This window comes from Lutjanus erythropterus, chromosome 14 (genome assembly GCF_056507025.1).
Source record: "Lutjanus erythropterus isolate fLutEry1 chromosome 14, fLutEry1.hap2, whole genome shotgun sequence".
NCBI lineage: Eukaryota > Metazoa > Chordata > Actinopteri > Lutjaniformes > Lutjanidae > Lutjanus > Lutjanus erythropterus.
The window spans coordinates 35,057,908-35,084,017 of record NC_139330.1 but is presented as its reverse complement, the minus strand read 5'-3'; the positions used below and the strand labels follow the sequence as shown (position 1 = coordinate 35,084,017).

Below are 26,110 nucleotides of genomic sequence, written 5' to 3'. Positions count from 1 at the left end.
AACTTTCTCTCTTTAAATGCAGGTAAACAGTGGAGCTGCAGCAAAGCAGCAACAAGCCGAATTGGTTCAAGATGTTGAAAAGCTGTGAATAGTGTACCGAAAACTGATTCAAGCAGCTTCATTATAAACTGACCTATGTGGCATATGAACAGGAGGAGCTGGGGATCAAACCCCCAACCCTGGGATCAATGGTTGATCTGCTCTACCTCGTTAAATATTATATAGATATAGTATGTATACTACCTCCAATTAGTACAAGACAACCCCTGCAAATCTGACACCACAATCTACACCACAGTGGATTTATTTAGTGTTTACATAATGTCAACTTGTTTGTTAGTTAGCTGTCTGTGGTCAGCTATCCATCACTGTCTTCCTGTCCTCAGAAGCTACAGTAGGAGACAGCAGTATCAGTATATGCAATGAGGTTCTTACAGGTCTGAACATTTGTCCTGTGTCTGAAATGAAAGTAGAGCCAGTAGAGCCAATACAAACAGACAAACGACAAGTGGACCAAAGCTGGAAACGAGAGCCAAAGTGAGCCGAGACCAGACAACTCAAAGTTTGCTAAGGCTTTTCCTCCAATTAGATTGAAGTCTTTTTATTGATTGCTCTGAGAACTTTAATTAAAGTTTGGCTCCCGAGATAACAAAATATGTTCTCTCTTACCTCCAGTGAAGACGATCAAAAGAAGGTTGAGACGATGCTGAACAATCTCATCAAGCTCTTCATGAAAACTCAAACACCATGCATCCAGCATACAACAGTAAAGACTCTGCAGGGAACTGAAGAGGGACCCGGCTCAGAACAAATGTATCACATGGAGTTTGAGGTATAGCTAACCCTTCTAATGCCCAAAGGGACCACGTTTTCATTAAAAAAAAAAAAAAACAATTTTAAAACAAAGATGATTTTAATAGCACATTCTCATCCCTATGTTTTCAGTAGGTATTGTTACTTTTAGATTTAGAAGGCTTTTAGCACTTCAAGTTTTGAGTTTTGAAGTCTGGAACAAGGGTCTTTTCTGGCATAGAGCACATCTATAAATTAAAGAAGTTAAAGCATATTTGAATAGATTTGTTCTCAAGAATAGGTGACAAACATAATGTCTGAGAGACAGGGTCGGTAATTTAGATAAACAATTATATTCTAAAAATGAGTTGACTTCTATCCGGAACATTTCAAACACTTAACATCAGCCTTCTAGTTGAATCAGTTTCTCTTTATTGAAACTGTACCATTTATTTCTATTGTTATGATGTCAAAAAAGATTGCACAAATGTCCATAAAAGATCTAGGGTGAACTTGTCTGAGGCTGGCTAATTCAAGGAGAAGCTCAGTCAAATACTCGGCCAAATAAATCAGTCGCTTGTTTATTTGTCTGAAGATGGAGCAGGTGTTGATCATGTCAGCCTCTACACCTCTCCAAGAAAAATTCAGCACAGACCCAGGACCTGTAGCAATTAAAGTCTGACCCACCTTATTTCACAGCTCATTATGTACCTCTTCTGTCTAACTGGTTTTACTTCAACATTACTGATAGCATCTTTTTGAGTTTGCGTTTATATTTTTGTGGGAGGTTTGTTGAGAAGTAAACCTGTGTCTTCTCTGGTGTTGGTGTTAACCTTGTTAAAGCAGCACCTCTTAAGTGAACAGAAAGGAAACGCTGTGGCCTTTGGTTTCTCCCCACATGAAACCTGACCAGGGAAAGCTAACAGGGAGGGTATTCTTAGTCTGATCCCAACAGGGATAACAAGGTCATTTGAAGTCATGAAGATCCCCCCTCCTCCTCCTCCTTCCTTTTTAGCAGATAGCAGCATGTCAGACTGTCAGAGCGCTTTGCTGTCGTGGGGATGATACCACCGTGTTTGTTTTTAGGCTTTAGCTTCCTTCAGGTTCTGTAACTCTCAGTATCTCCAGTGTTATTCTTTCATCTCCCGCCTTTTAACACCCCAGCCTTTAATCTGATTGGACAATCCCAGCAGGTGATACTGTCCTCTTAATGATCCAGTTAGTGCCATCCACCTCTGATATGATGTATGATGCATTTTGACTGATTATACATTTCTGTGAGATCAGTTTTGTGTGTGCTTGTGTCTGACTTGTGTATGAGTGAGTTTCTCTGTGTTAGGTTGTGTGTTTGTTTGCCAGCAGGAGAGCAAATAGTTCCAGCACTGTTGACTGAAAGTTTGTCATAAATTTCCTTCAGGAGGACATTTGCTGCAGACCTTCATACTGGAGTTCTACAGAGCCTGAGAGTAAGGTTGGGTAATGTTAGGGTTTTTTCCGATACCTGTGCTTAAAGGATGCTTATAAAACAGTACCAGTGCCTAAACCAGGGATATTAAACTTGCAGCACACATGCTGAATCTGGCCCTGAAAGGGTGCGAAGTGTCCCTTGGACCATTTTCTAATTCACAGCGAAAATTGATACAGATTGATACACAGGACAGTGGGTCCAGACCCTCAGCAACTCTCACCTTTATTGATTGATTTTTGCATAGAGCTGACCTGTGGCTGTTGTGCTAAGATTTGCTGTTTGGTAAAGATGAGTGACAAAAGCAAACATGAAGGGGCGACAATGAATACAGGCAATTCAGTGAAAAATGGTCAAATTAATTTGTCTCAGTTTTTCAACCTCATCCCAATCCTAGACCACTGTGTTTAACTGGTTTTTATGACAGTTGCTGTATACAAAGTTCACCATCACAAGTCAAAACACGCTAGCTTCAGTGTGTTCCTGCCTGCAGCAAGAAAATGTTATCATTTTATCCGATAAATAAGCAGTCCCTCCAGGATTTCACAGGCCTTTTGTTGGGATTGTTGTGGCCTAAATTGCCTGATTTCATGGCAGCTTTTCTTAAAGAAAACTGTAATGCATGTTGCAATAATTTTAAGCTTTTTTTGCAACGAAATTGCAGGACCAGGAGAAAATTGCAAAAGGAAGTTCTTTTGGGTTTTTTTCTACAATTCAGTAATTCATTAAAAATCAAAGGCAACTTGTTCCAGGAAGAACAACAACAACAACACACTCTGGTTTGAGGGCCCTGAGTAACTTTGCTAAAAAAAAAAAAAGTCTCAGGATTATAAAAAGCTTTTACCAAAATCTGCTTTATTTGTAGATGAAGAAGTGCACATGGGGGTATTCCACAAAGAAGTCAAATCTTCTTGGAGCTCAACTCAGTTAAACCTACATGCACAGAATTATAAAATATAAAAGTGCATTGATGAATATCGATATCAATGACAAAGCTTGTGTTCTTTTCAGCAGCAGTGAGAAAATAAAAAAAATAGAAATACAAAAAAATAGAAAATAATTCAACATTGAGTCGTTTCATGGAGACATACATTTAAGATGTTTGCATGGGGCCTGCTGTGGTTGGTAGCAATTGTAGGAAGCAATCATGATTGGCCAAAGTTGCAGAAAAGTTGCAGAGTTTGGTCATGGTAGTGGTCCTATTGGAACCAATGCCATGTTGGCTCCAAATTTCGGTACCCAACCTTACCAGAGAATGATGGTAACTTTACTCAGAATCAGATCCAATTTTCTAACAGGATTTGGAAGGATGTTCAGGATGACAGCAATGTTCACGTGATATAGTAAACAAACCAAGTTAGCCTTCCGAGCTAATGTGTACTAATTACACTTATGAGGATGTGAAATTCTTTTTGCACACTGGATATTAAACTGCAAGTTCACCACTTCTAAGCAGGATGCAGAAGATAATGTTATTGTGGAGCCTTCCAGGCATCTGCCTCCATCTCAGACCCACTACACATACAAAGTGTGTACAGCTGTCCTGTGTACACATCTGTTTGGGAGTATAATCCAGGCTTCATTCAGATTTACCCTCAGTCTGATCACGTCCTCAGTGCTTGTACCCATCAAAGAAATCTTCAACAAGCAGACAGGATGACTTGAGGTTGTGAATTGATTTTATCCTGAAGAGCAGCCTGAAAGCAAGGGGCATTAATAGTAATAGTAGTAGGAACATATAATAGTAACAGATAATATGAACAATGAACAATGCTAAAATGAAATAAATGTGGTTGTATGCCATGAGATTTCACAAAACAAGCTGCTGCTATAAAGAAAAAAGAAGCCTTTGTTCTGATTATCAATTAGTCCACATGAATTAGTAGATCAATGTTTGTTTTCACTCTGAATTTGTAAAAATATTCTCAACAAATCCCTTATGTTGGCTATAATTCCTATTTTTAGTTATTAAAATATGTATTATTGATGTGCATTTAATGGATGTCACTTGACTGGTTTGAAACTAGATGACAGAGAGTGTAGCTGCCACTGCAGGAGGAATTTTCATAGAAAAATTTCTTTAAAAAATTAGCTGCTGAAAAGAGAAAATTACAGAGTGATGTTAATCTAAATTATTATGTGTATTTTAATCCCTCTGTGATGACATGCTCACACCTAACTCCCCTGTCCTGAATTTCATCCATGCTCATCTGGTCAACATGTCTCCAACTGACGATTTGAATCTTCTACTTTTATGGGGCAGTCCTAGAATTGATATTGATATGGTAAGATAATAAGGTAACATTATGACTACCCTGCCTCTGGTTCTGTTGGGGTCCATGTGACGTACATTTTGTCTTCAGAACATGTAAGCATTGGCTCTGTGCGTACATCTACATACCACCATTTTGTTGGGAATCGTCCATGCAGACAGTACAGTCACTGATTTACTGCTCATGTGTGGAATGCGTCCATGTACAGTACGTGTCCATTCAGGACTATTATAGAGCCTTTACTTTCTGCTTCACTAAATAAAGGACACACTGCTTCCTGCATTGACACTGAATGTTGGCACCAAGAGCATTAATAGAATCCATTAAATAGAAAATAAAGAAGACCCTGCAGTTTTTTGTCACACCACAGAAACATGTGTCTCTGAAACGTGTGTTTAACGACCAAAATTAATTTTAGCGACCAAATTAAATTTGAATGATTTAAAAATAAATGAAGTTTATAGTTGCAAAATCCTTGTTTTCAGCATGTGAACAATAGTTTATAGTTAGTCTAACTATCAATTCCATGTTACATAGTTGTCAGTCGCATGTCAGTTGCATGTCTTATAAGAAAAACTTTTGCAAAAAAGACTTTACCATTCTACTACCATCCTTCAGTGTTGCCATGTGTGGTTATATTTCTGTTAGTATAAAAGCAGACAGTACGGTGAAGATGTTACTTTTCTTATGGTGCATTCAGACTGGAAAAGTTTGTTTCCTTTCTTCAAACATTGGCCTGTTCCAGTGTGTTTACAGCAGTCTGAGGTTAACAAACAGCCAATAGATGTCTAAGTAACATTTGCTGTCCTGCATGCTCTGACTCATTGTGTGTGTGTGTGTGTGTGTGTGTGTGTGTGTGTGTGTGTGTGTGTGTGTGTGTGTGTGTGTGTGTGTGTGTGTGGAGAATCTGACTTTGAGTGTGTGTATGCAACAGATCAGCACTGGTTTTAAAACACACTATGAATTCCTTTTTCTACTGCTGGTGTTTTCTCCCAGACTCTTGACTCTGCATGCATGAAGTGGAGTCATACTGAAAAGAATTCAGTTCAATACAACTTTATTAATCCATGACAGCAGTTTGATTTTGTGCATGGAAAAAACAGACAGGAAACAGAGAAATGCATAGACAGACAATTACAAGCAAAAGAGCTGTTAAAATTGCATAAAATAAAATAAAGTAAGAGGGGAAAAATAAATCAGAAAATAGTCCACATGGCAGTAGGCATGCAATTATTTCATGTGCCAAACTCCAGGTAAAGCACAGAACTGTCCTTCAGTTCCTTGTTTGCCAAGCAGAGGCCTCCGTAATGAATGATGCTGTGCACCAGTTGGTAGAGCACCTGAGGAGGAATAGCCATGGACCTTGATGTGAGTAGTCTCATGTAAGAACCACTTTCTTTCTAGTAGAAAAAGTCATTCTGGTAGATTCTAAAGTAGCTCTAGTCGATTATCTTGCAGAGAGAAAGTAGTTCCTACATTCAACTGCTCTCAACAAAGTCTGTGGATTACCTTGAGTAACCTAGTTTTGAATTTGCCAAATATATTTTTTGGCGCTTTGTGCACCACAACCTGAGTGTGAACGCCACAAGCTGCAGTCTCTCCATTATATTGGAGAGAATGCAGACATCTCTATAGCTGATATCTCCAAAAAATATGTTTTTTTAAATATAGATTAAATATAGAATAGATAACTTAGGATACTTCCAAAGCATGTTAATTAGAGCGCCTTGGGACTATTTGCAGCGGTGAAAATATATATTTTTGATTTGGGGATGAACTGTCCCTTTAAAACCGGATGTTTTCAGGTTTTCAGACATGTAGAAGTTAGAAGTTTAGAAGACGCCTGAGTGTCTCATTAGTGTTCTTGTAATGTCTGGTCATATATGAAATGATCATCTCCCCAACTTGTTTGTTGTCATGGCAATCCAACTTCATTTCATGTCCATAAAATGATCTTTGTCCTGATGAAGACATTTTGTTAGCGTGCACTTCTGTCCTGCTGAGAGGACACTGAAAAATGGGCGACTTCCTTCACTGGTTAATCCTGACCTATGAACGGCTGTCGAACCCAAAGCACTGAATTAAATGGTCTTGACAATATGTGACATTAATCTGCTTAACTCCTTCCACATTGGATTAACACACGGATCTTTCCTTTAAGACTTCCTGCAGAAGCTCACAGTCACAGATCAGTCCATTAGAGCTGGTGCTGTGTGATAACTCAATGATGGAACCCGATAAAAAGATACTGGTATAATGAGTTTTTTAAAGAAAGGATATGGTTTTACAGGTGACCCCACTGGTCTGTGACGCTGCAGATCAAATCCAGGATAGCGGACTCTCTGGAGGGACGGTAGACTTTGTGTAAATTGATTAAATTAGGGCCGTAGTCTGCCCTCTCCATTACAGCCCCCGCCCCTCCAGTGCCTGTAAAGCCAGGGTGAACCTCAGAGAAGAACTGGCTTGTGGGAAAAATCACACCTTTTGTGTCGCCAATGCTGCCATGCAAATGTGGAGCAATTCCGGTGCAGAAAAACGGGGGCAACGCTTTCATCCATTTTATTGAGCCTCGACCGTCATCCTTAACCCCGGATAAACAAACAGAGCTACCTTCTTCATTTGCTTAGGGAGCAATTTAACCCCTGCCTCGACCCCCCGTGTGGAGGCCGTAGAATAGCAGGGGTGACCAGAGAACGCGACCCTGCCTCCCTAAGCAGCCTCGAATGCCACAAGCCGACACAGAAGCTGCCCCCATCAAAAAGCACTTACAACCTCCAGCCACTCGTATTTACGCTCAGAAACAGTCAGTAAGATGAGGACTTTCCCAGGAGCAAACAGCCCTGTTGACCCTCTGACTTCTACAAGTTGGTGGCAGAGTCATATAGTCATCTGAACTTCTTGAAGAACGTTTGTCAAGAATATCATTTGCCTGTTCATCAGGTATGCAGATACCTCCAAATTTAATGCATTTCAAATTAAGAAATAAAATTATTCATCAGTTACTAGTTACTAGTAACCAGGTCATGATTTTGGTTTTGAATTTTGCAGGGTTTTTTTCTCTTTGAGGCCCACAAGCTGAGTGCCATCTAGTTCTATTATACGACAGATGAGGCAGACATCTCTGCAGCTGATATCTCTAAAACTCTGCAACTCACAGATGGATAAATTGCACAACAGGCCAGGGGAAAAATATGCATTTTTGATTATCTGCTGAACTGTCCATTTAAAAATATATTTCTTTTTTTTTATTATTGAATTTTATTGGAGAAAAAAATTCCAAATGCTGGAGGTGCCATCTGAAGGACTATGGCAGCAAACACAGGCTGTAATCATGTCCGTTTTAAAAGAAACTGAGCATGTAGTTGTTAAGATGTACAATATTTCTATATTTCTAATTATATTAAATTATCTACATGGCTAGACCAATGTTATATGGTTTGCTGAGTTGTGCACTGACATCATCCCAAATGTTTCCAGCAGTGTTAAAACACAGAAATATGCTATGTGCTTTTGATTTAGTTGCCTTTTGCTAGAACTTGAGAAACATGGGATACATCAGAGAGTGAGGAAAGAAGCTGGCGAACGTGACAGTAAAAACGTACATATGTTACCTCATCCTTGAACGTGACTTCTGCCTGAGTCGTGTCTTTGATTCCATGTTTATTAAAGAACACTTCCTGATATATGGAGCAGGAAGCACAGCCTTGTATGGCATTATTGGGGTTTTAATTATGCCAAATCACAAGTCTCATGAACGTTCTCTCAGATATGCAGGGGTGGAAGTTGTTTCTGTCTTAAAACATATGACAGACAGAAGATAACCTGAGAGGACAGAGGGTCAGTTCCATTCAGCACATACATTACTCCTTCTTGGTTGCTCAGTTGTTTTCATCTTGAATTTTTGTGTTTGAATTGAATCAATCCACTCTGAGTTTGTTGGTTTTTTCACTTAAATTTTTAGATAAAAAAAAAATAACTTAATCTCTGATATTGACTGTTTTACTAGATAACTGCTTCTTATGCTGTATACATTTATGTATGTAACCTCAATCATAACATAAAAGTCTCATCCGTGAAAGTAAGATCTCAGGGGTGGTCAAAGTTTTTCTCATGAGCTGACCACTGTTTGATTCTTTGGTAGTGTGTAGCAGCAATTTCAGTACAGTACTTTTCCATATCTTATTCTGGAAAACTAAGAAGAACCCATACAAAAAATGTAATTTCTCTTTTTTCCACCAGATCTGTACTTCTGGCTGTGCAGACCAGGCTTTGAAAGAACAATTCCACCATCATTCAAAGAGGTCAAACTCACAGGCCAGTGGTTTGTCAGGCTTTTCTTGGGGGACTCCTGTCCTGACCTCAGGATTTCTAAAATTCTGGCTGCAGCCCTGAATAATTCAGACACATTTCAGTCTGTACTCCCCAGTACTGATGTTCCATAACCAGCTCTAATGTTTTAAAGTGTCAGTTGTAGAGAATCGTGTGGAGGCAGTGTTCATAAAGGCTTATGTCCACCTCACACATTTTATTGTAAACATATTGTTTTATTGTAAACATTTATGAATTACATATATATCATACATATAAATCAATAATAATACAATTTCACCGCGAAAAAGTGAATCAGAGTGTTGGTATTAGGGCTGCAACCAACAATTATTTTCACTGTTGATTAATCTATCGATTATTTTCTTGAGTAATCGATTAGTTGTTTGGTCCATAAAATGTCAATCAATGTCCCCCAAAGCCCAAGACAACGTCCTTGAATGTCTTATTTTGTCCACAACCCAAAGATATTCAGTGTCATACAGGAGTAGAGAGACCAGAAAATATTCACATTTGAGATACTGAAATCAGAGAATATGGACTTTTTTTCCTTACTCAAATCAATTAATCATATATCAAAATAGTTGCCAATCAATAATAAATTAATCATAGCAACTATTTTTTAAAGGTTTTTGGTAAGACATGAGTTAAAATAATATAACACGGCATTTCATATTGGATTTGCTCTTTTACTTAAGAAAAGAGATCAAAGTGTGATTGGTGACTACCAGCAGTGACAGTACAGCAGCACTGTACTGAGCTGCTGACTAAGTCTTGTCTGAGGATGTCCACATGTACTGAGTGCACACTCAGTAAGGTGGACAGATTCTCTATCAAAAATGACAGGCAGCCCATTAAATCCAAGCCCCCATTCAGCCGCATTAACAAAGGCCACCAGTCGGACCAGGCTGGATAATTGAAACGCAAACAACTGATCAAAGTGAAGCTCCAGCTCGACAGTTTCATTGTTTATGTACGGGCCTTATGCGAGACCTGTTGACTTTTCCAATTGGAGCTGTAAACTTTTGTTTGTCCATGCATTTCCAAGACTGATTGTCAGTCTGATCTGAACAATTACCAGCTAAATGTGTTTGCCAGCTCAGGCAGAGCCACCCCCCCTCCCTCTTTGCTGCCCTAAAAAGATCAAAAGGAGAGAACCCACCACCACCTCCCCTTCATAGCCCCCTTGAAACACCCCCACCACAACCCCCAAACATCCCCTCCACTCCCCGTATCCCTCCTCCCAACCTCTTCATTTCCTTTTAGCCATGACAGTTCAGCTGGAAAGCCAACCATAAATGATTTTTTTCGACGGCCCAGTGTTTGGGACATGGCCTCGTAGAGAGCACAGCTTTCAGCGAGGGGACATGTCTTTTTAAGAAAGAAAGAAAGAAAGAAAGAAAAACGATCTGCATATTTCAATTATGTGCGGTTGTGCTCAGCTGATCAAAGAGCTGCGGGGATGCCACTCGTAACTAAAGACTTGAAGACCCTCATGATGTGAATGAGCACAAATTGATGCTACTGATGCTAAACGGTTAAGCGCCTCACAAAATGTTATAAGGTCAATCAACTTTTGGTAGTCATTTGACCGTGACACAACCTTGGCAGTTTTAGTGGCTAAACAGGCCACAGGGCTGTGCTGGGCCGCGTTCCACTCTCATTCTGCTGCACAGTGTCTGTAAGAATCTCAAGGAAAACTGATGCTTAATGTGAAATGATTCACAGGGTTTTATACACTTTTAAAGGGAAAGTTCACCCTGAAATCAAAAATATATATTGTGTTTTTTACCTTGTCTGTAGCGCTGTTTATCCATACAGATCTTTTTGGTGTGAGTTGTAGAGTGTTGGAGGTATCAGCCATAAAGATGTCTGCCTTCTCTCCAATATAAAAGAATGAGATGGTGCTCAAAGCACCAAAAAAGTACATTTGAAAAATGCAAAACCAAAAATCACCTGGTTACTCAAGATAATCCACATACATCGTTGTGTGCAGTTTCATGTTCGTTCTTTCTTCAGTAGAGTCTTTCTGTCTGTAATAGGATGGATACATAGCACTGCAGGCCAGAGCAATAATGTGCATTTTCAATTTTGGGTTGAACTGTCCCTTTAAACATTATTATTATTATTATATATTTAGTGAAATCAGCTATAAGAAACTGAATGCATATACAGAGTTTAAAGTTTTAAGGTCCACCTACTTTCTTTTTCTGGAGCTTTCACACACTCATGTCATGGTCTTCCTCTGAGGATGAAGTTTAAGTGGATAAATGCGTGGATCTTGTGTTAAGATGGTTTGTTTTTTTCTTACACTCAATAATAAAACAGTCTTTGGATTTGAGTGAAATGACCTTTTAAAGCTTCTACTGCTTTTTTAGACCTATTATGTCATTTATATAATGATGAATGAATGTCCTGCTGAGCTCTCACTGAACTCATTAAATGATTGTATGTGGGTTAAAATTCTCTTGGAGGCCATGTCTTTTCTACTTTGAAGAAAAATAACATGACTGAATCTTACACATCTTTATTCACATCGTAAGTCATCATCATGGTTGTTTCTGATGATTACAAAAATAGTGCTATGTATGTCACAATGCCTAACTCTGTTTAGTCATTTTGCAAATTTTTGCCCACTTTCCTGTTTTTCTTCTACTGTCATTTATTTCAGATACATGTCACTCCACACCTGCCCTGTAGTTGCTTTCAGTCACCAGTACACCTGTTCCCCATTCTGTAGCTCACCTGCATATATACCACCCTATAGTCTTTTACTTTTTAAGTTTATTTTGTTTGACACATTAAAATGTAGAAGATGGTGCTCTGATGGCTCAGTTGGTAGAGCATACATCCCATGTACACAGAGGGTACTAGTCCTTACCCCATTTCCTGTCTATCTTCTGTCAAAAAAAAGCTGAAAAGCCAAAAAACATATTACATGAGGAAACATACATGTTCAAATACCTACAGAATAAACATTTATACAGACAAGGGTTATTGTAAAAAGCTCTATGTAATTAAGTGCTTAGAAATAACCTGGGTTTTACCATTATCATGGCATCGGATATCAGCAAGTATGCAAGTCTGTGTACTAATCTGACTCTATCACATAAATGATTAGCCCCTGAAGAGGACTCTGCTACTTCCCAGGAGCACCCTGTTTGCCAGTTTCTTTTATCCTGAGCCAGGACATGCAACAGTAATAGCAATCATATCTCATGCATACAAGGTTAGTAATATACAGATGTTAACAATAATAATAATAATAATGTATATATTCTTTAAATATACTAGTATTGTATCAGTTTGCAAAGTTCAGATATCAGAATTGGTATCAGGAATGAAAATATGGTATTGGAACATCTCTCGAAACACTGTCAGTGCTTATAAACTGTCTATAATAGTGAATAACAAGGGCAAGCCCCTTTAAAGATTAATTTCTACTATTTATTTCTGAGATTTTTCATCGACAGAAACAATCACAAAATGCAGATTTTACAGAGAAGTGCAGAGGACTGATGATGTCAATGAAGTTGGCCTTTGACCATGGGATATAAAATGTCATCACCTCATCAGTTTATCAGTTAGATATTTGTGTGTAATTCTTAAGTTATAGCCAATAATGTGTTTAGTGAGGTTTGACCACCAAAATCTAATAAATTCATCTTTGAGTCCAACAGGTCATTTGTTTCAAGTTTGAAGAAATCCCCTCAAGGTGTTCTTGAGATATCACTTTCAAAAGAATGGGAATATCTGAAAACATAATGCCTCTGGTCATAAAAACATAAAGGCATGAAAGTCAAAGAATTTTGTCATGAATGTGCACCAAAAAATTAGGCTGATCAGTCCAGTAGTATTTGAGATTAGCTCAATACAAGCTGAAGATCCAGTGATCATGCACATACCCACTCACTCACTCACTCACTCACTCATTCACTCACTCACTCACTCACTCACTCACTCACTCACTCACTCTGCCTACTGGCAGTCAGCAATGCAGAGACAGAGCCCCTCTTCTCTCTCTGGGTGTCAGATTCTCAGGTGGTTGAAGAGATGAGGTTTTCTCCCTGGAGCTCCCGTGTTGGTCCTGGGATGTGCGCTGGTAGAAATGCTTATGTATGGACTGCAGGAAACGATCATGATGGTGGAGACCTCCTGAAGGTAACCTGTGATGGAGGTGACTTTGCTGGTGACTTCCTCATCCAGGCAGTCTCCTTCTTGGGCTTCATCATTCCTGCTGGTAGCATCAGCATCCAGTCACTTTCCCATTTTTTAGGTAAACAATACACTAAAATATGTTTCCGAAAACATTTTAGGTGAAAAATAGGCGATGCAGATCAGACTTTTGTGAGTCTGCTACATTGCTTTGGATGGACCTAATTTGTCCGGCAACTTGCTGCGGTGTAGCCATCATGGACTGCACAACCAGATCTACACTCCTACAGAGAAAATGAATTGGATCCATCAACTTTACGTATGTCAGTGGATTTGGTGTGTTTGCAAAATTAGGGATAACCCTTTGTGCCAGTTTGACACACAAAGGACCACCGACTGCAGTGAAATCCTGACTGCATGCTGCATTTCACACACACACACACACACACACACACACACACACACACACACACACACACACACACACACTATTTAGCAGTAAACTGAATTAATTGCTAGTTTGGATATGCACATGGGATTTAATGACAAGAAAAAATATTGAATACTGGCAGAAATCTTGTAAAGTCAGGGGAAACAATTATTTTAAAAAAGCTCAACTTTAGTAAAGGTTAACATGACGGCATTAGCAAACTCCTGTTTGTTTATATTCCTTACATAAATCTTATTCATTTAGTTTTGTTTCACTCTATATCTCTCCCCTCGTCTCCGTGAATGTTCTCATTCTCTCCCCTCATCATCTAAATGCCCCTGCAATGGTTCCACGCCACCCCTAGTGGACCCATCAGTTTGGGAACCACTCTGTTAAAGATTGTGGAACCCTGCTTATATTTAGCTGCAAATAGGACTATTTTGGTTCTTCAGACTGCTATCTGGTTGTGGTACTCAACAGGTCCATGAGATTCTCACTCTGCTCTCTTTTCTCTCAGCACCATAGATGGTTTGTTGAATAGGATGGGGTCACACAGCTACTTTTGTCCAAAAAGCATCACCCAGGACTTGCATATCTGCCAGTCACACACCAAAACCACGATTAAATGACCAATCACACACCTCTCTAGTCTGCATTACTCTATCACTGTTGGTTTGCGTCCCATAAGCACAGCTGTGTGCCTTCCTCTCTCTCTTTAATTTCTCCATCATGTCCCCTCTTTTTTAATGAACGTCCATCCACTGTCCTGGGGCCTCTACCCCTCCTCTGGCTGTCTGTGCCTCATTCCAGATGTTTTGGATCTGGATCTTCATCCTCTAGAGCAGGGGTGTCAAACTCATTTTCACCGAGGGCCACATCAGTATAATGGTTGCCCTCAAAGGGCCAGATGTAACTGTAAGACAGTATAAATGTAGCTAAATGTAACTAAATGTAATGTAAAATAAATGCAACTACTCCTGAATGTTAAATAACTGATTTTTTTACTTATTCAACTTACAAATATTACATATATGCATAGATGTAAAACAAAAATATGTTTGCTTGTTGCTCTGTTATTACATAAATCCTTTTAATTTGTCAGGTTATGAAACCCACACATCTGCATCAGTTTTTCACTTCCTGGACATTTTGGGATCATTGTTTGTATTTATCAATTCCACTAGTTCAGAAAATGGCATTGATGTGGAAACACTGCAATCTATTGGCGGGATGCCTTCACATAATCGGCATGCATTATGGGAAATGTAGTTTATAGTCAATGCATCCTTTTGACTTATTTATTATAAGACAATCAGACCTTTTAAGCTCTCGCGGCCACATAAAATGACGTGGCGGGCCACATTTGGCCCGCGGGCCTTGAGTTTGACACATGTGCTCTAGAGTCAGACTATTTTCACATTCATGCAGTGAATTTAGGATTTATTTTGACCAAACCAGAGGTTGTGATTATCACGACAGTATAAAGACTGACCAAGACAGTTTTTGTGAGTTTTTTGTTTTTTGCAAGTTTTAGTTTCTCTCTGGCTATTTTATATGAAGTGTGTTTTATGGAATTAACAGGCCAGTTAACACTTGTTTTAGTTAGTTAAGTTTAGTTTGAATTCAGATGTTGGTTGGTTGTATTTTTTCTGTTCAATATGGAAAATATGAGTGACAAATGTATTGACAGTCAAGTCAAGAAAGACATCTTAGAAGTTCCATATGTAGTGCATGTCACATTAGATATGTCTAATATATGTCCCTTTCATTGTCAACTGTTCTTTGTCCACTGGCATGTTCCCATCCAGAGTTGTTTGAAGCATGTGATTGTCCAACCTACTTCATCAATGTTTGAGTGTGTTTACATGTGTATATATATTGCATATGATCAGGTTTTTGGAGATATAATAAATATTATTCTTCTTGTTTTTCTTATTATTATTAATATAATTATTATCATGACTTTTATTATCATTATTATTGTTATTATTATTGGTTCAAAATGTTATCACCGCCTACTAGCTTCCACTGCTAGTCACACACACACACACACACATACACACATACACATACACACACACACACACACACACACACACACACACACACATACATACACACACACACACACACAACTATGGTTAAAATGCAATAAGACAAAAGCTGGGAGATGTGTGAGAGACACAAGAAAATAAACAAAATGAACCCGCTAAATATCAAGAAGGGAAATATTATAATAATATAAACCTATTTTTCTTATAAAACGGAAAAATACAACCGATCACCTCCTGAATTTAAAATTCTCTTTCTCACCAGATTAAGACGGGCCTTACTTACCTTGCTAACATCAGTGTACTAAAATAATGAGACAAGACCAGAGCAATTAAGAGTACAGGACAACACATTTAAAATTAGGGACAAAAATTAAAAATTAAATAAATGAAATAGGAATAAATAGGCATTGACAACATTTACAATAGTGAACTAAAATGTTAAATAGTGTCTCATTAAAAGTAGGGAATTGTAATGACAGTGTTATTAAATTATTATTATTAGTAGTAGTAATATCATTATTATTATTATTATTATTATTATTATTATTATTATTATTATTATTGTTGTTGTTGTTGTTGTTGTTGTTGTTGTTGTTGTTGTTGTTGTTGTTATTATTATTGTTGTTGTTGTTGTTGTTAGCATTATTATTATTATTATTATTATTATTATTATTATTATTATTATTATTATTATTATTATTATTGTTGGTTGTACTATGATATTTAAGTAGAAATAGAAAAAGAGGCATTTCGTGAAATTTGTCTTTTCTGTTTCGTTCTTTCTTTTCTTTTCTTTTCTTTTCTTTTCTTTTCCTCCACTGAATACAATTTCAAAGCATGAAGTGAAAACCACTTGCAGAGACCCAGCGCCATACGTCATCACGTACCTGATACGTAGCGTATTCGTCACGCCGTGGCTGTCACCTCTCTCCTAGTATGGCTTCCTGTTTGCTGTGTGTTGCTGCTGTCTGAAACATGGAATATAGTTTACCTTGTTTAACACCGTTTTTACAGACCAGCACCGTGTGCGGGCCGACACACCGCCGACACCCGGACACAGAGTGTACGAGCCGGTCACAGCAGAGCTGTCAGGGCGCTCAGCATGTTGCTATCACAGCTGCCAGAGGATGTTCTCTATCATATCCTGTCTTATTTGGACTACAAGTCTCTCAGTCGCCTCTCTCAAGTGTGTAAAACTATCTACCACTTCGTGAACCGGGACGCTGTGTGGAGAAAAATCGCTAAAGAGTTTTTAAACACTGGAATTACTCGGAATGGGACAGACATGTAAGACAACAGTCGCACACTGATGACACAGCTGCTGCAGTTTATTTGTAGCTTAGCATTAGCCTGAACTGTGTTACTGCTGACACACTGTTGTTGTATTTATGTTCTCTTTGGATTCATATATCCTGCTGTATGCGGGACATTACTGACCAGTCTGTTGACATTCCTGTGGACAGAGACAGAGACACACCCTCAGCAGCACTGCTGTCACACTTGTTACCCTGAGGTTTGTCTTGTAGACAGCCTGAAAATGTTGTGATATTGCTCAAAGAAGTCAGTGGGGATCAGAAACACAAGAATAGAATTATATTAGAGCTGCAACAATTAATCAATTAATTAATTATTAAATTAATCAAAAACTATTCTGGTCATCAATTAATTGGCTTTAGTTATTCTTTGAGAGAAAAAGTCCAAATTCTAGATTTCAGCTTCTTAAATGTGAATGTTTTCTGGTTTCTTTATTCCTCTCTGACAGTATACAATATTTTTGAGTTGTGGGCAAATCAAGACAGTTGAGGATGTCATCTTGAGCTTTGGGAGACATTTTATTGACCAAACAACTAATCAATTAATCGATAAAATAGCTGACAGATTAATTGACTTTGAAAATAATCATAGTTGTTATACAATTATAGTGATCAAAATTGTCATGTTTATCAGCATTATCATTGTGTTATTGTTAAAATGTCAAAAATGTACTGATAAAGTAAAATTCATATTGGCAAATGTGCTAATACTGATATTGGCAGCTATATCCTGATCTGTCTGACTTCTTATTAGTGACGTCATACACATGTCAGCAGTTAACTTGATGATTAATTTTTTATTCTGTTTTTCAGGGAACTTTATGCTTTCATTTGACAGCCGACAGTAGTGAGATGCTTGGAAATGATGGGATAGAGAGATGGGGAGACAGGCCAAAGCTACAACAATAAGATCCAAGAAGTTGTTATAAATTGGAATGATCCTTTAAGAGTTCTGACCAGCTTGTGGGGCAAAGGATTCATTCCCCTAGTGTATGTGCAGATGTGTCTGACTCAAACATCCCAACCTGACTGACTGGCTCAGAACAACACTGACATCCCAGTGTCCTCTCTCAGACCTCTCAGGTCCACGCTGGTCACTCTGGTTTAAGGCTGCAACTAAGGATTATTTTCATTATCGATTAACCTGATGATTGTTTTCATGATTAATCATCTAGTCTATGAAATGTCTAAAATTGTGAAAAATGCTTCTTTTGTACAAAAGTACTGAAAGCTGTCCAAAACCCAGACTTTTCATATACTATCATAAATGACAAGGGAGGTACCAAATATTTGAGATTTTTGTTTGAAAAATGACTGAAACAATAGTCCATTATCAAAAGAATTGGCAATTAAGTTTTTTTCAATCTACTAACTGATTAATCGACTAATCATTGCAGCTTTACTCTGGTTGCCTCTCAGATGCAGGTGATAGTATAATGGCAACTGTCGACTCTGCAGAGAGTGTGAGGATGACAAAATGAACAAAAGTAAAATTTCATGGCATATTACAGATCCTTTTTGACATTTCTAGTGCCCTCAACCGTCTTGTGTTCCAGCACTGCAACAAAGATCCCATCTGATGCACAATTAATTCAAACTTTAACCTGTTTCATAAGGTGTCTCTGTGTCCTGTGATCCAAACAGAATGACAACAGAAAATGATAGCTGCTAATTTGTCCGTTTGCCACCATAGTTTGGGTCAAATAATTCAGATGGGATCAGGGTTTTCTCCTCTATCTGATAGCAGAAAAAGTGTGTCTTCTCTCTAGTGGAAAATGGTGATTCAGTGACTGATTGATTTATTCAGGTTTTGAAATTTCTACTACTCTCCAATACAATGGAGCATTTAAAAGGGATGTTAATGGTGACATGTTATTTGAAGGTGTGTGCATAAGACTGTCAGTACACTGTCATAACCGTGTCATGACACCTATCATGACACCTTACATGAAGGCTTCTTTATGAATGTTTATGACTGTTGTCATTAAGTGTCATTCGGTCAGTTATGTCATCTGTCAAGCAAAGTTGTCATTATTTGAGGTGTTTTTTGTTATGACAACTTGACATTATCAAACTTGAAGAAACAGTTTAGCTTTGTGTTTTAACATGACATTGTATTGTCATGTGATTGGTATTGACACTGGCTGTCATGAGACCATTATAAGTGTGTCATAAATATTTTCCTTAAAGTCAAGTACAGTAGGACTGGCCATAAAGATGTCATTAATTAGTAGTAGTAGTAGCAATATTATGTAACGTATTTGTCTAAAATAGAAAGTTTACCAGTGCTTGAGCAGTATTCCCACCTTGTTTAAATCAGGAAGTGAGACAGGGGTCCTTAGGGTATAGTTAACACTTTTTATGCCTGATTAAATCATGTTTTTGTAAAAATCTGATGGAGTTGATGGAAATCTGGAACAAAATTTTAAAGAGCCAACATTTTTATTAAAAAACTGATGATTTTAATAGGACATTTTTGTTATCAGTAGGTTAGTTTTACATTTTGAAGGCTTTTAACACATTTTTAAATTGTTTGAAGTTGTGAATTCTTTTCTGAAACAGGTGTGTTTTCTGTCACAGAGCAAGTTTAGAAATTAAAAAGATAAAGCAGACCAAAACATTTTATTAATTACTTATATTTCATATATAAATCATTTAAGATTTCCAGCATTGGTATTAATTATTTTTATTTTATTAATAATATTAATACGTTTTTTTATTAACACAATTTGTCCCAGTTCTTCTCTGTTAAATAGTCATATTATAATCAATGTTCTTCTATAGTTGTATCATAAGTTTTCTCGCTATATCTGTTTTTTTCATTTAATACGTATGAATTAATGTAATAACACTGTTCCAGTTTGTCTCCTACCATTGAACAGATAGGAAGGGGATAGTTTAAAAGGCTTAAAGAACTGTCTTCATAATAACCAGCACTGTAACATTCAACCTTCAACATGTTCACAGTGGTCACAGTATAGTAATATTAATCTGTCACTGTCATTGCAGATACAGTCATATTCCTCTGAAGGAGAGGGTGAAGATCGCACAAAACTGGTATGCTGGGGTCTGCAAAAGGGTTATTCCCCTCAAATGGAAAACAAAGTAAGTCTACACTGTTTCAAAGGTGAAAGACTTTTTTCTTTATATACAACCCAGACAATATGCAGCGTACGACATGAGAAACAGAGAAAATGAGAATTTATTGTTTGTTTATTGTACATGTTTTGAAAATGTGTTGTGCTTTGCAGTAGGACAAGTCCACTATGGTCATTTCTCTGCTTCCTGTCTTTATGTAAAGCTAGTGTAGCCATGTCCTGACTCTAACTCCAAACGTAAAACACAGATAATGAGATAATAAGACATCTATGTCTTTATTCATCTCTTGGAAAGAAACAAGCATTTCCCCAGATATCCCCAAATTTCTGACCTTTCTCTTAAATCACGCATCTTGTCTTCAGACTGTTGCCATGGTTGCAGCTGGATGGAGACATACTGTTTTTGTCTCAGGCTGCTGATATTGGAGCGTACCGTGTGCGCCAAGACTGCGGGAGGCTTCAGCGGAACCCATTTGAAATCTACTCAGGGCACAATGGTGACGTGTGTCGCTTTGCTGTGACGGACTCTCACCTGATCAGCGGTGGAAGGTAACTCATTTGTTCTTCTTGTGAATTATGTGGCACTGACAACATGCACTAGTCATTATTAGAGGTAATAAAGTAACAGATGCTAGATGTGTGTCACTGAAAACAATAACCAGGAATCTCCACAGGCATCATAAGACTGTAAGAGAAATTGTCTGTCCCTTTAAGAAAATAGTCTTGACTTATTAGACTTTGTCGGGCACTAGGACAAATCTGACAGTGCATCAAATGTATCGACTCATCATTTTTAACCAAGTCATGTTCTTCTTCAAGACACACAATGAAGGTTCTTTTGCATTTTCAATTTTATATGTCGTTTTAGGGCCATTTTATCTATGAAGTAAACCAGTTTGTCTGTGCCAGGGGCTCTACTCATGTGACTATGATCGCTATCCCATTTTACACATATTGCAGATATTACACAGCAAGTTATAACTTGTACTACCTGACAGGGGATTCCAGCGTACGCTAAATATCCTCCATCATATCACCATATATTATTCATTGCTGCACATGGAACTGTCAGTAAGACTAGCTTTGGTCAGGGAAGGACAAAACAGAAGAGAAATGCTTCAACCTATACTGAAGGATAACAGTATAACTTTTTTTTAATAAAGTCTACCTCACCTTTGTGTGTGTCAGTGATGGAAAGATCCTGGTCCACAGCAGAAGGAGGGACATGTCGATGGAGTTATCAGGTCATAACCAGGAAGTCAACTGCCTGGACTCTAAAGAAGGACTCATCATCAGTGGATCCAGAGACCGAACAACCCGGGTGAGATCACCTCTACGATTCACATTTATTCATGTGATGCACAGTGCCATGGTGTTTACAATCCACACTTGTTTCACAAAGAATAAGACTGACAGACATAAACCTCATGGCTCTGATTCAATTCATTATGATCTTATTTCAGCAGTATCTCATGTCTGTACATGTACATAGTATAAAACATGGTTATCGGTGTCGACTTTTGTTTCTCTAGATCTGGACTCTGACTTCCAGCTGCCCCAGAGGCACGATTCCCATGTATGACAGAGTGTGGTCTGTCGCTATTAGTCCCACACTGAGGTAAGCATTTGCTCAGAGTTTGATTAACAGGAGCCACAAACAGACTGATATGGCTGTGATTGGTCACTCAGTTCAGTATGGTTTTCCCCAAGAATAACTTTATTGTGTCTAAATGGTGATTATCAAACTAACTTGAGCCTGATGTCTGACCTGTCTCTACCTTACTAGCCATTCTTACAGGTAACATTTAGCTGCTATGATATTTAACAGACTGCAAAAACTGAGAGTATATTCAGGGATGGATGCTAATATTTTTAAAGGGTTGTTTTTCCACTTGCCTGTAGTGCTGTAGTACTTTCGTTGTTATTTTTGTTATTTTTTCATAGTTCCCGTTTTGTGTGTCTAGCTCCTCTGTAAGGATCATGTTAGCAGTTTGAGTCAGCTTAGTAAACCCAGACTTCAGTAGCCCTGACATATTGGTAGCTAGCCAGCAACAAGCACTGTTAACTTTTTTTGTGGAATGTTGAATTAAAAGGCACAAAGAAATAAAGATGTTAGCCAGAGCTGTAATGTTGTGTCAGCTCACAGTATGGGGGGGACACCTGGTGGCCACAGGGGGCCTCTTACATGGAATATTTGGTAGCCATAGGGTAACTTGTAAAACTTATGTTTAGTTCAGTATAAACATGCGTTTAATTTTTAATTGGACCCATTAAACGTAAAGGCATGACATAAATATACATATAAATATATGGCAGTATATCTACATAAGTAAATTTGCACCTCCAACACAACACATTTTTAAATGAATAGTCTTGGAAAATGTGCATGCCATCCCTTTGACACTCATTATAGGGCTCAGTGTGTGTGACATGTCACCGCACAGCTAGAATTTACACCAAAATTTGTGTGTATGTGCAGGTTTAAATCCAGGTAAAACCTCTAAAAATAGGTAATTGTCCCTTTTCTGATTGCCAGTAAGCCTGTTTGCCTTTCTGTTTCTTTTCTGATGTGCACTGGAATGCCAGGAGCCGAGAGGTTTTCAGTCTCTGTTCAGCTCTCAGTACTTTTGTAGCTTCTATCTGAATCTCTGTGGTTGGGAGTTCAGTTCAGGAGTAGTGTTACATTAGTGCCGATGAAAATACAACATTTCCTGATTTTGCTTATTCATAATGAAAGCTTTTAGACAACAAAATAGAGAGGGACTTTTATTGTGAAGAATTTATAGGAAGTAAAATGTTTATACTGGGCTGCAGCACGTAGTCAAACTGAGTCAAGCAGCATAGTGTGTCCACCCGGGTGTCATGTTTACATCACTTCTGATAAATACCTGTGTCTACTGCTGAGTCATTTGACCCGGGAGTGAATGCAGATTGCAGCCTTTCCCATTGAAGAAAAAAGCCAGATGTTAGCAGGTGTTGTGTAAAAGGGGCTCAAGAGTACTGCTGTAGATGAATGTCTGGATTCCACAGCTTCATGCTCCATTCAACACTGATTCAAGTATACATTTTTTGAGTATTTCATGTGTTGCTGATTAGCATACGCTTTCCTGAATTGCAACCACACTAGTTTCCCGTGTTTTCTTTATTTTTTTACTCTTTAGTTTTATATTTGTTTCATGTTTTGTTCATTCTGGTTTGTAACACAACATTTCTGGAAAAACCACCTGGTGGAACATTAATCCTATGCCTTTGTTCAAGTACACATTTCCAGAAAATAGTGAAGGTTCCCACCACAGTGTCAACATATAACCAGTTCAAATACCCATGACGGTACTGACTGAAATGGACTTGAGAGAGCAGAACTACATTCATTGTAGTGGTGATTTAGAAGTGCCTTTGATTTCTCAGCCAGAAGCTTAATAACACACACTTGCACACACACTCAGTCACAGCATTGATGACATGCAGGCAGACTGATGCAGAGCTCTGTAACAGTATCCTGACTTCAACACCTGCTGGTCCAGCAGAGAGGCAGGTGATGGTCCATCTGGCTGCAGAGTGGAAACATCACAGGTCCGGGGTTTCCCATCTCATTAAATAATTGCCTGCTTGGTGTTAAGCTTCAAGATTGATTAAGGCAAAGCACAGTAGTCAATGTTAGCTCCTCCTGTTTCAGCATAGCAGGACTTTGTTACATACATTTTTTGCTTTTTAGCAGCTGGGGTTCTGTTGACTAAATGGCATATTAAGTGATCTACTCAACTGGAGTGGCAGCTTGTTCTTAAACTCTTATCATTATCTGCTTTATGCTCTTATAATACTTTGAAACCAATATCTTGTCAGAAAACACAGAGACATACAAAGACAACTTTCTCATGGAGTAAAAAATTGTTCAGATTGATCCCTGTTAGAGTGCCTATGTTGTCTCCTGGGGCTGCTTGCAGAAGCAGGTCTCACACCTGGTCTTAAGCCAAGTCTGATTTAATAGGAACACCTGTTGCTCCATCTATGCTTAAGCACTCTTTTTGCTAAGACTGAGCATAAATGTTACGCCTAGTCAGGAATAGGCGTAAAGTCAGTATCTCTGCCATTTCTTCCCACTTTTTGTGTTCTGCATTTTCTGAACGGAGTCTGAATAATCATTAATCACCTCTAATATTCCTCTCCAAGTTGAGTGCTTCTCCTTATATGTTATTACGTCGGACTGCATCTTCTTCTGGCTCTGCAGCTCAATTAATTTTCTTATCTCAGTGTCTGTGAAATTACCCTTTCTTTTTTGTTAATCCTCCATAACATTGCTGCAAATTAGAAATCCTAAGCTACAATTTAGCAAGACAGAAGGTGTCCCATTCACATGGATGTACATCGCTAAGACTGGGCTTTGGTAAGCTCATGTTTGGTTGGTGCAACTAACAAGTCCATTCTCAAGACTGGTTTTAAAGTCAACTGAAAAGACTGAGAACTATGTAGTACTGAATTGTGTTAGTTAGACTGCTAAACTGTTGTTCACCATTTTTTGCCCGACCTGACACATGGTTTAGTGACATGCTAGAGCCATGGTCTCCTAGCACCTTATAGGCCCCATGAACCAACACACCATCAACACCGCCTCCCCCTCCTCACTCTCCCTAACAGTCAGTTACAAACATACCTTCACTGACTCTCTCAGTCCAAATCAATCCAGCAGTTCACTTCAGCTCACTTCAGTTCCAACAACCCAACACAGAAAAAAAATCATCCTGTCACCATCAGGTCATGGTGACAGAATAATCACTGGCACTTTGGTAATTTTCAATGGTATGTTTCAGGTTGTAGTGGTGTTTGACATTGAGACAGCGGTGCGGACACACCCCCAGCGTTTAAGAGCAGTTCCATTATTTTGAGGTCTAATTTTCTATATTAAGCATTTTTTAATAATCATTCAAATTTGTCTGGGTGGTTAATAACATGTTTCTTTGGTGTTATGAACTCAGAACATAGTTGTACAAAGACTGATAAAGCTAGAGCTGTCCTGTCCCCTAATACCCAATTTAACCATTAGTTGTGCCTAATGTGCCAAGAGTCTACAGTAGTCAACAAACTTTTCATTTATTTGTTGGGCATACGTCAAATTTTGTTCAGGAGCTGCATCTCACCGTTATGCCTGGAGGAGTGTTCCAGCACAGACCTTTTTTCCCGGCACACTGCTGCTAACGTGCTGTAGCTGTCATTAGCAAGTTAGCTCAGTTAGCAGTCCCGTTGGATACAGCCTCTTTGATCATTGGAAGCTGGTTTACAGTGAATACCTGAGGGGATTTAACAATACAACAGTTAAAACCGGACTCTGGGTACGATTAAGAAACGGTGAGTTCAGGTGGGGACAGGAAGTGTGAAGTGGTTTAGGAGCGAGTTTCTAACTTAGCATCTTAATTTGTTGTTAAAAGTACACATGGTCCATAGTGTTGACAAGTCCACAAGAGTTTTTGTGAAGTTTGGAGTTATTTATTCCTTTGTTTTGAACAGTGAGACTTGCGTGAGGTTATACTGCGCTGAAAGGTACGACAACAAGTTGATTAATGGCTTAAACTGACGACTGTTCATCAACTAGGAAAATCTCAAGTCAGAAGCAGCCCTTGACTTAGCAGTTAGGACCGGGCTTAGTAAAGACCTTTATTAAAAAAATATATTTTTTAGTTAGTTAGTTTAGTTACAGGTTTGGCAGAGCCCGGGAGGAGAACTGGCACTTCTCCAGCTACCAGTGCACACTGTAGTGGTCCGTGCATGACTTGAACTGAGTTATTGCCACCTCAGAGTGAGGAGCAAATTTGCAGGGGACATGCTAATCTGCACTTAACCAACAATCCTCTACATCTGTATTTTCCTCTTCGCTAAGGACACACTACTTCTTGCAGTCGTACTAAATGCTGTAAATATAAACAGAATTTCTAAAATTCTTGGCTGTTTGGAACAGGTCTACATAAGTATTCATGCACCCTTGTACAAAAGATTTGAAAAACTATTACCAGCATTCATTCCTCTAAACCCTTAACCCCTAAAATTGAAATGTTCTATCAGTGTCTCTAAGTTAACGCCTTAAAACCCAGCCTTAGTCCAATCAGAGCTGGGTCCTGAAGCCCAATAAATATGTGAGGAGGAGATATAATTTCCTCATTTTCAGTCTAAAACTGTGACTGGATAAACAAGGAAATAATAAATGCGGTGTAT

At 38.5% G+C, this 26,110-nt stretch overlaps 1 protein-coding gene across 1 annotated transcript in view; it reads left to right on the top strand.

Annotated features, from left to right (window-relative positions):
* Positions 1-16,414: 16,414 nt before the first annotated feature.
* Positions 16,415-26,110, top strand: part of fbxw4 (F-box and WD repeat domain containing 4) — a 61,310-nt gene continuing 51,614 nt past the window's right edge. Inside the window, exons 1-5 of the mRNA XM_084736140.1 lie at positions 16,415-16,782; positions 19,818-19,913; positions 20,270-20,455; positions 21,095-21,227; positions 21,439-21,524. Of these exons, the coding sequence (XP_084592266.1) occupies positions 16,598-16,782; positions 19,818-19,913; positions 20,270-20,455; positions 21,095-21,227; positions 21,439-21,524 (686 nt within the window). The 5' untranslated portion in view covers positions 16,415-16,597. The remainder of the gene's footprint in view (positions 16,783-19,817; positions 19,914-20,269; positions 20,456-21,094; positions 21,228-21,438; positions 21,525-26,110) is intronic.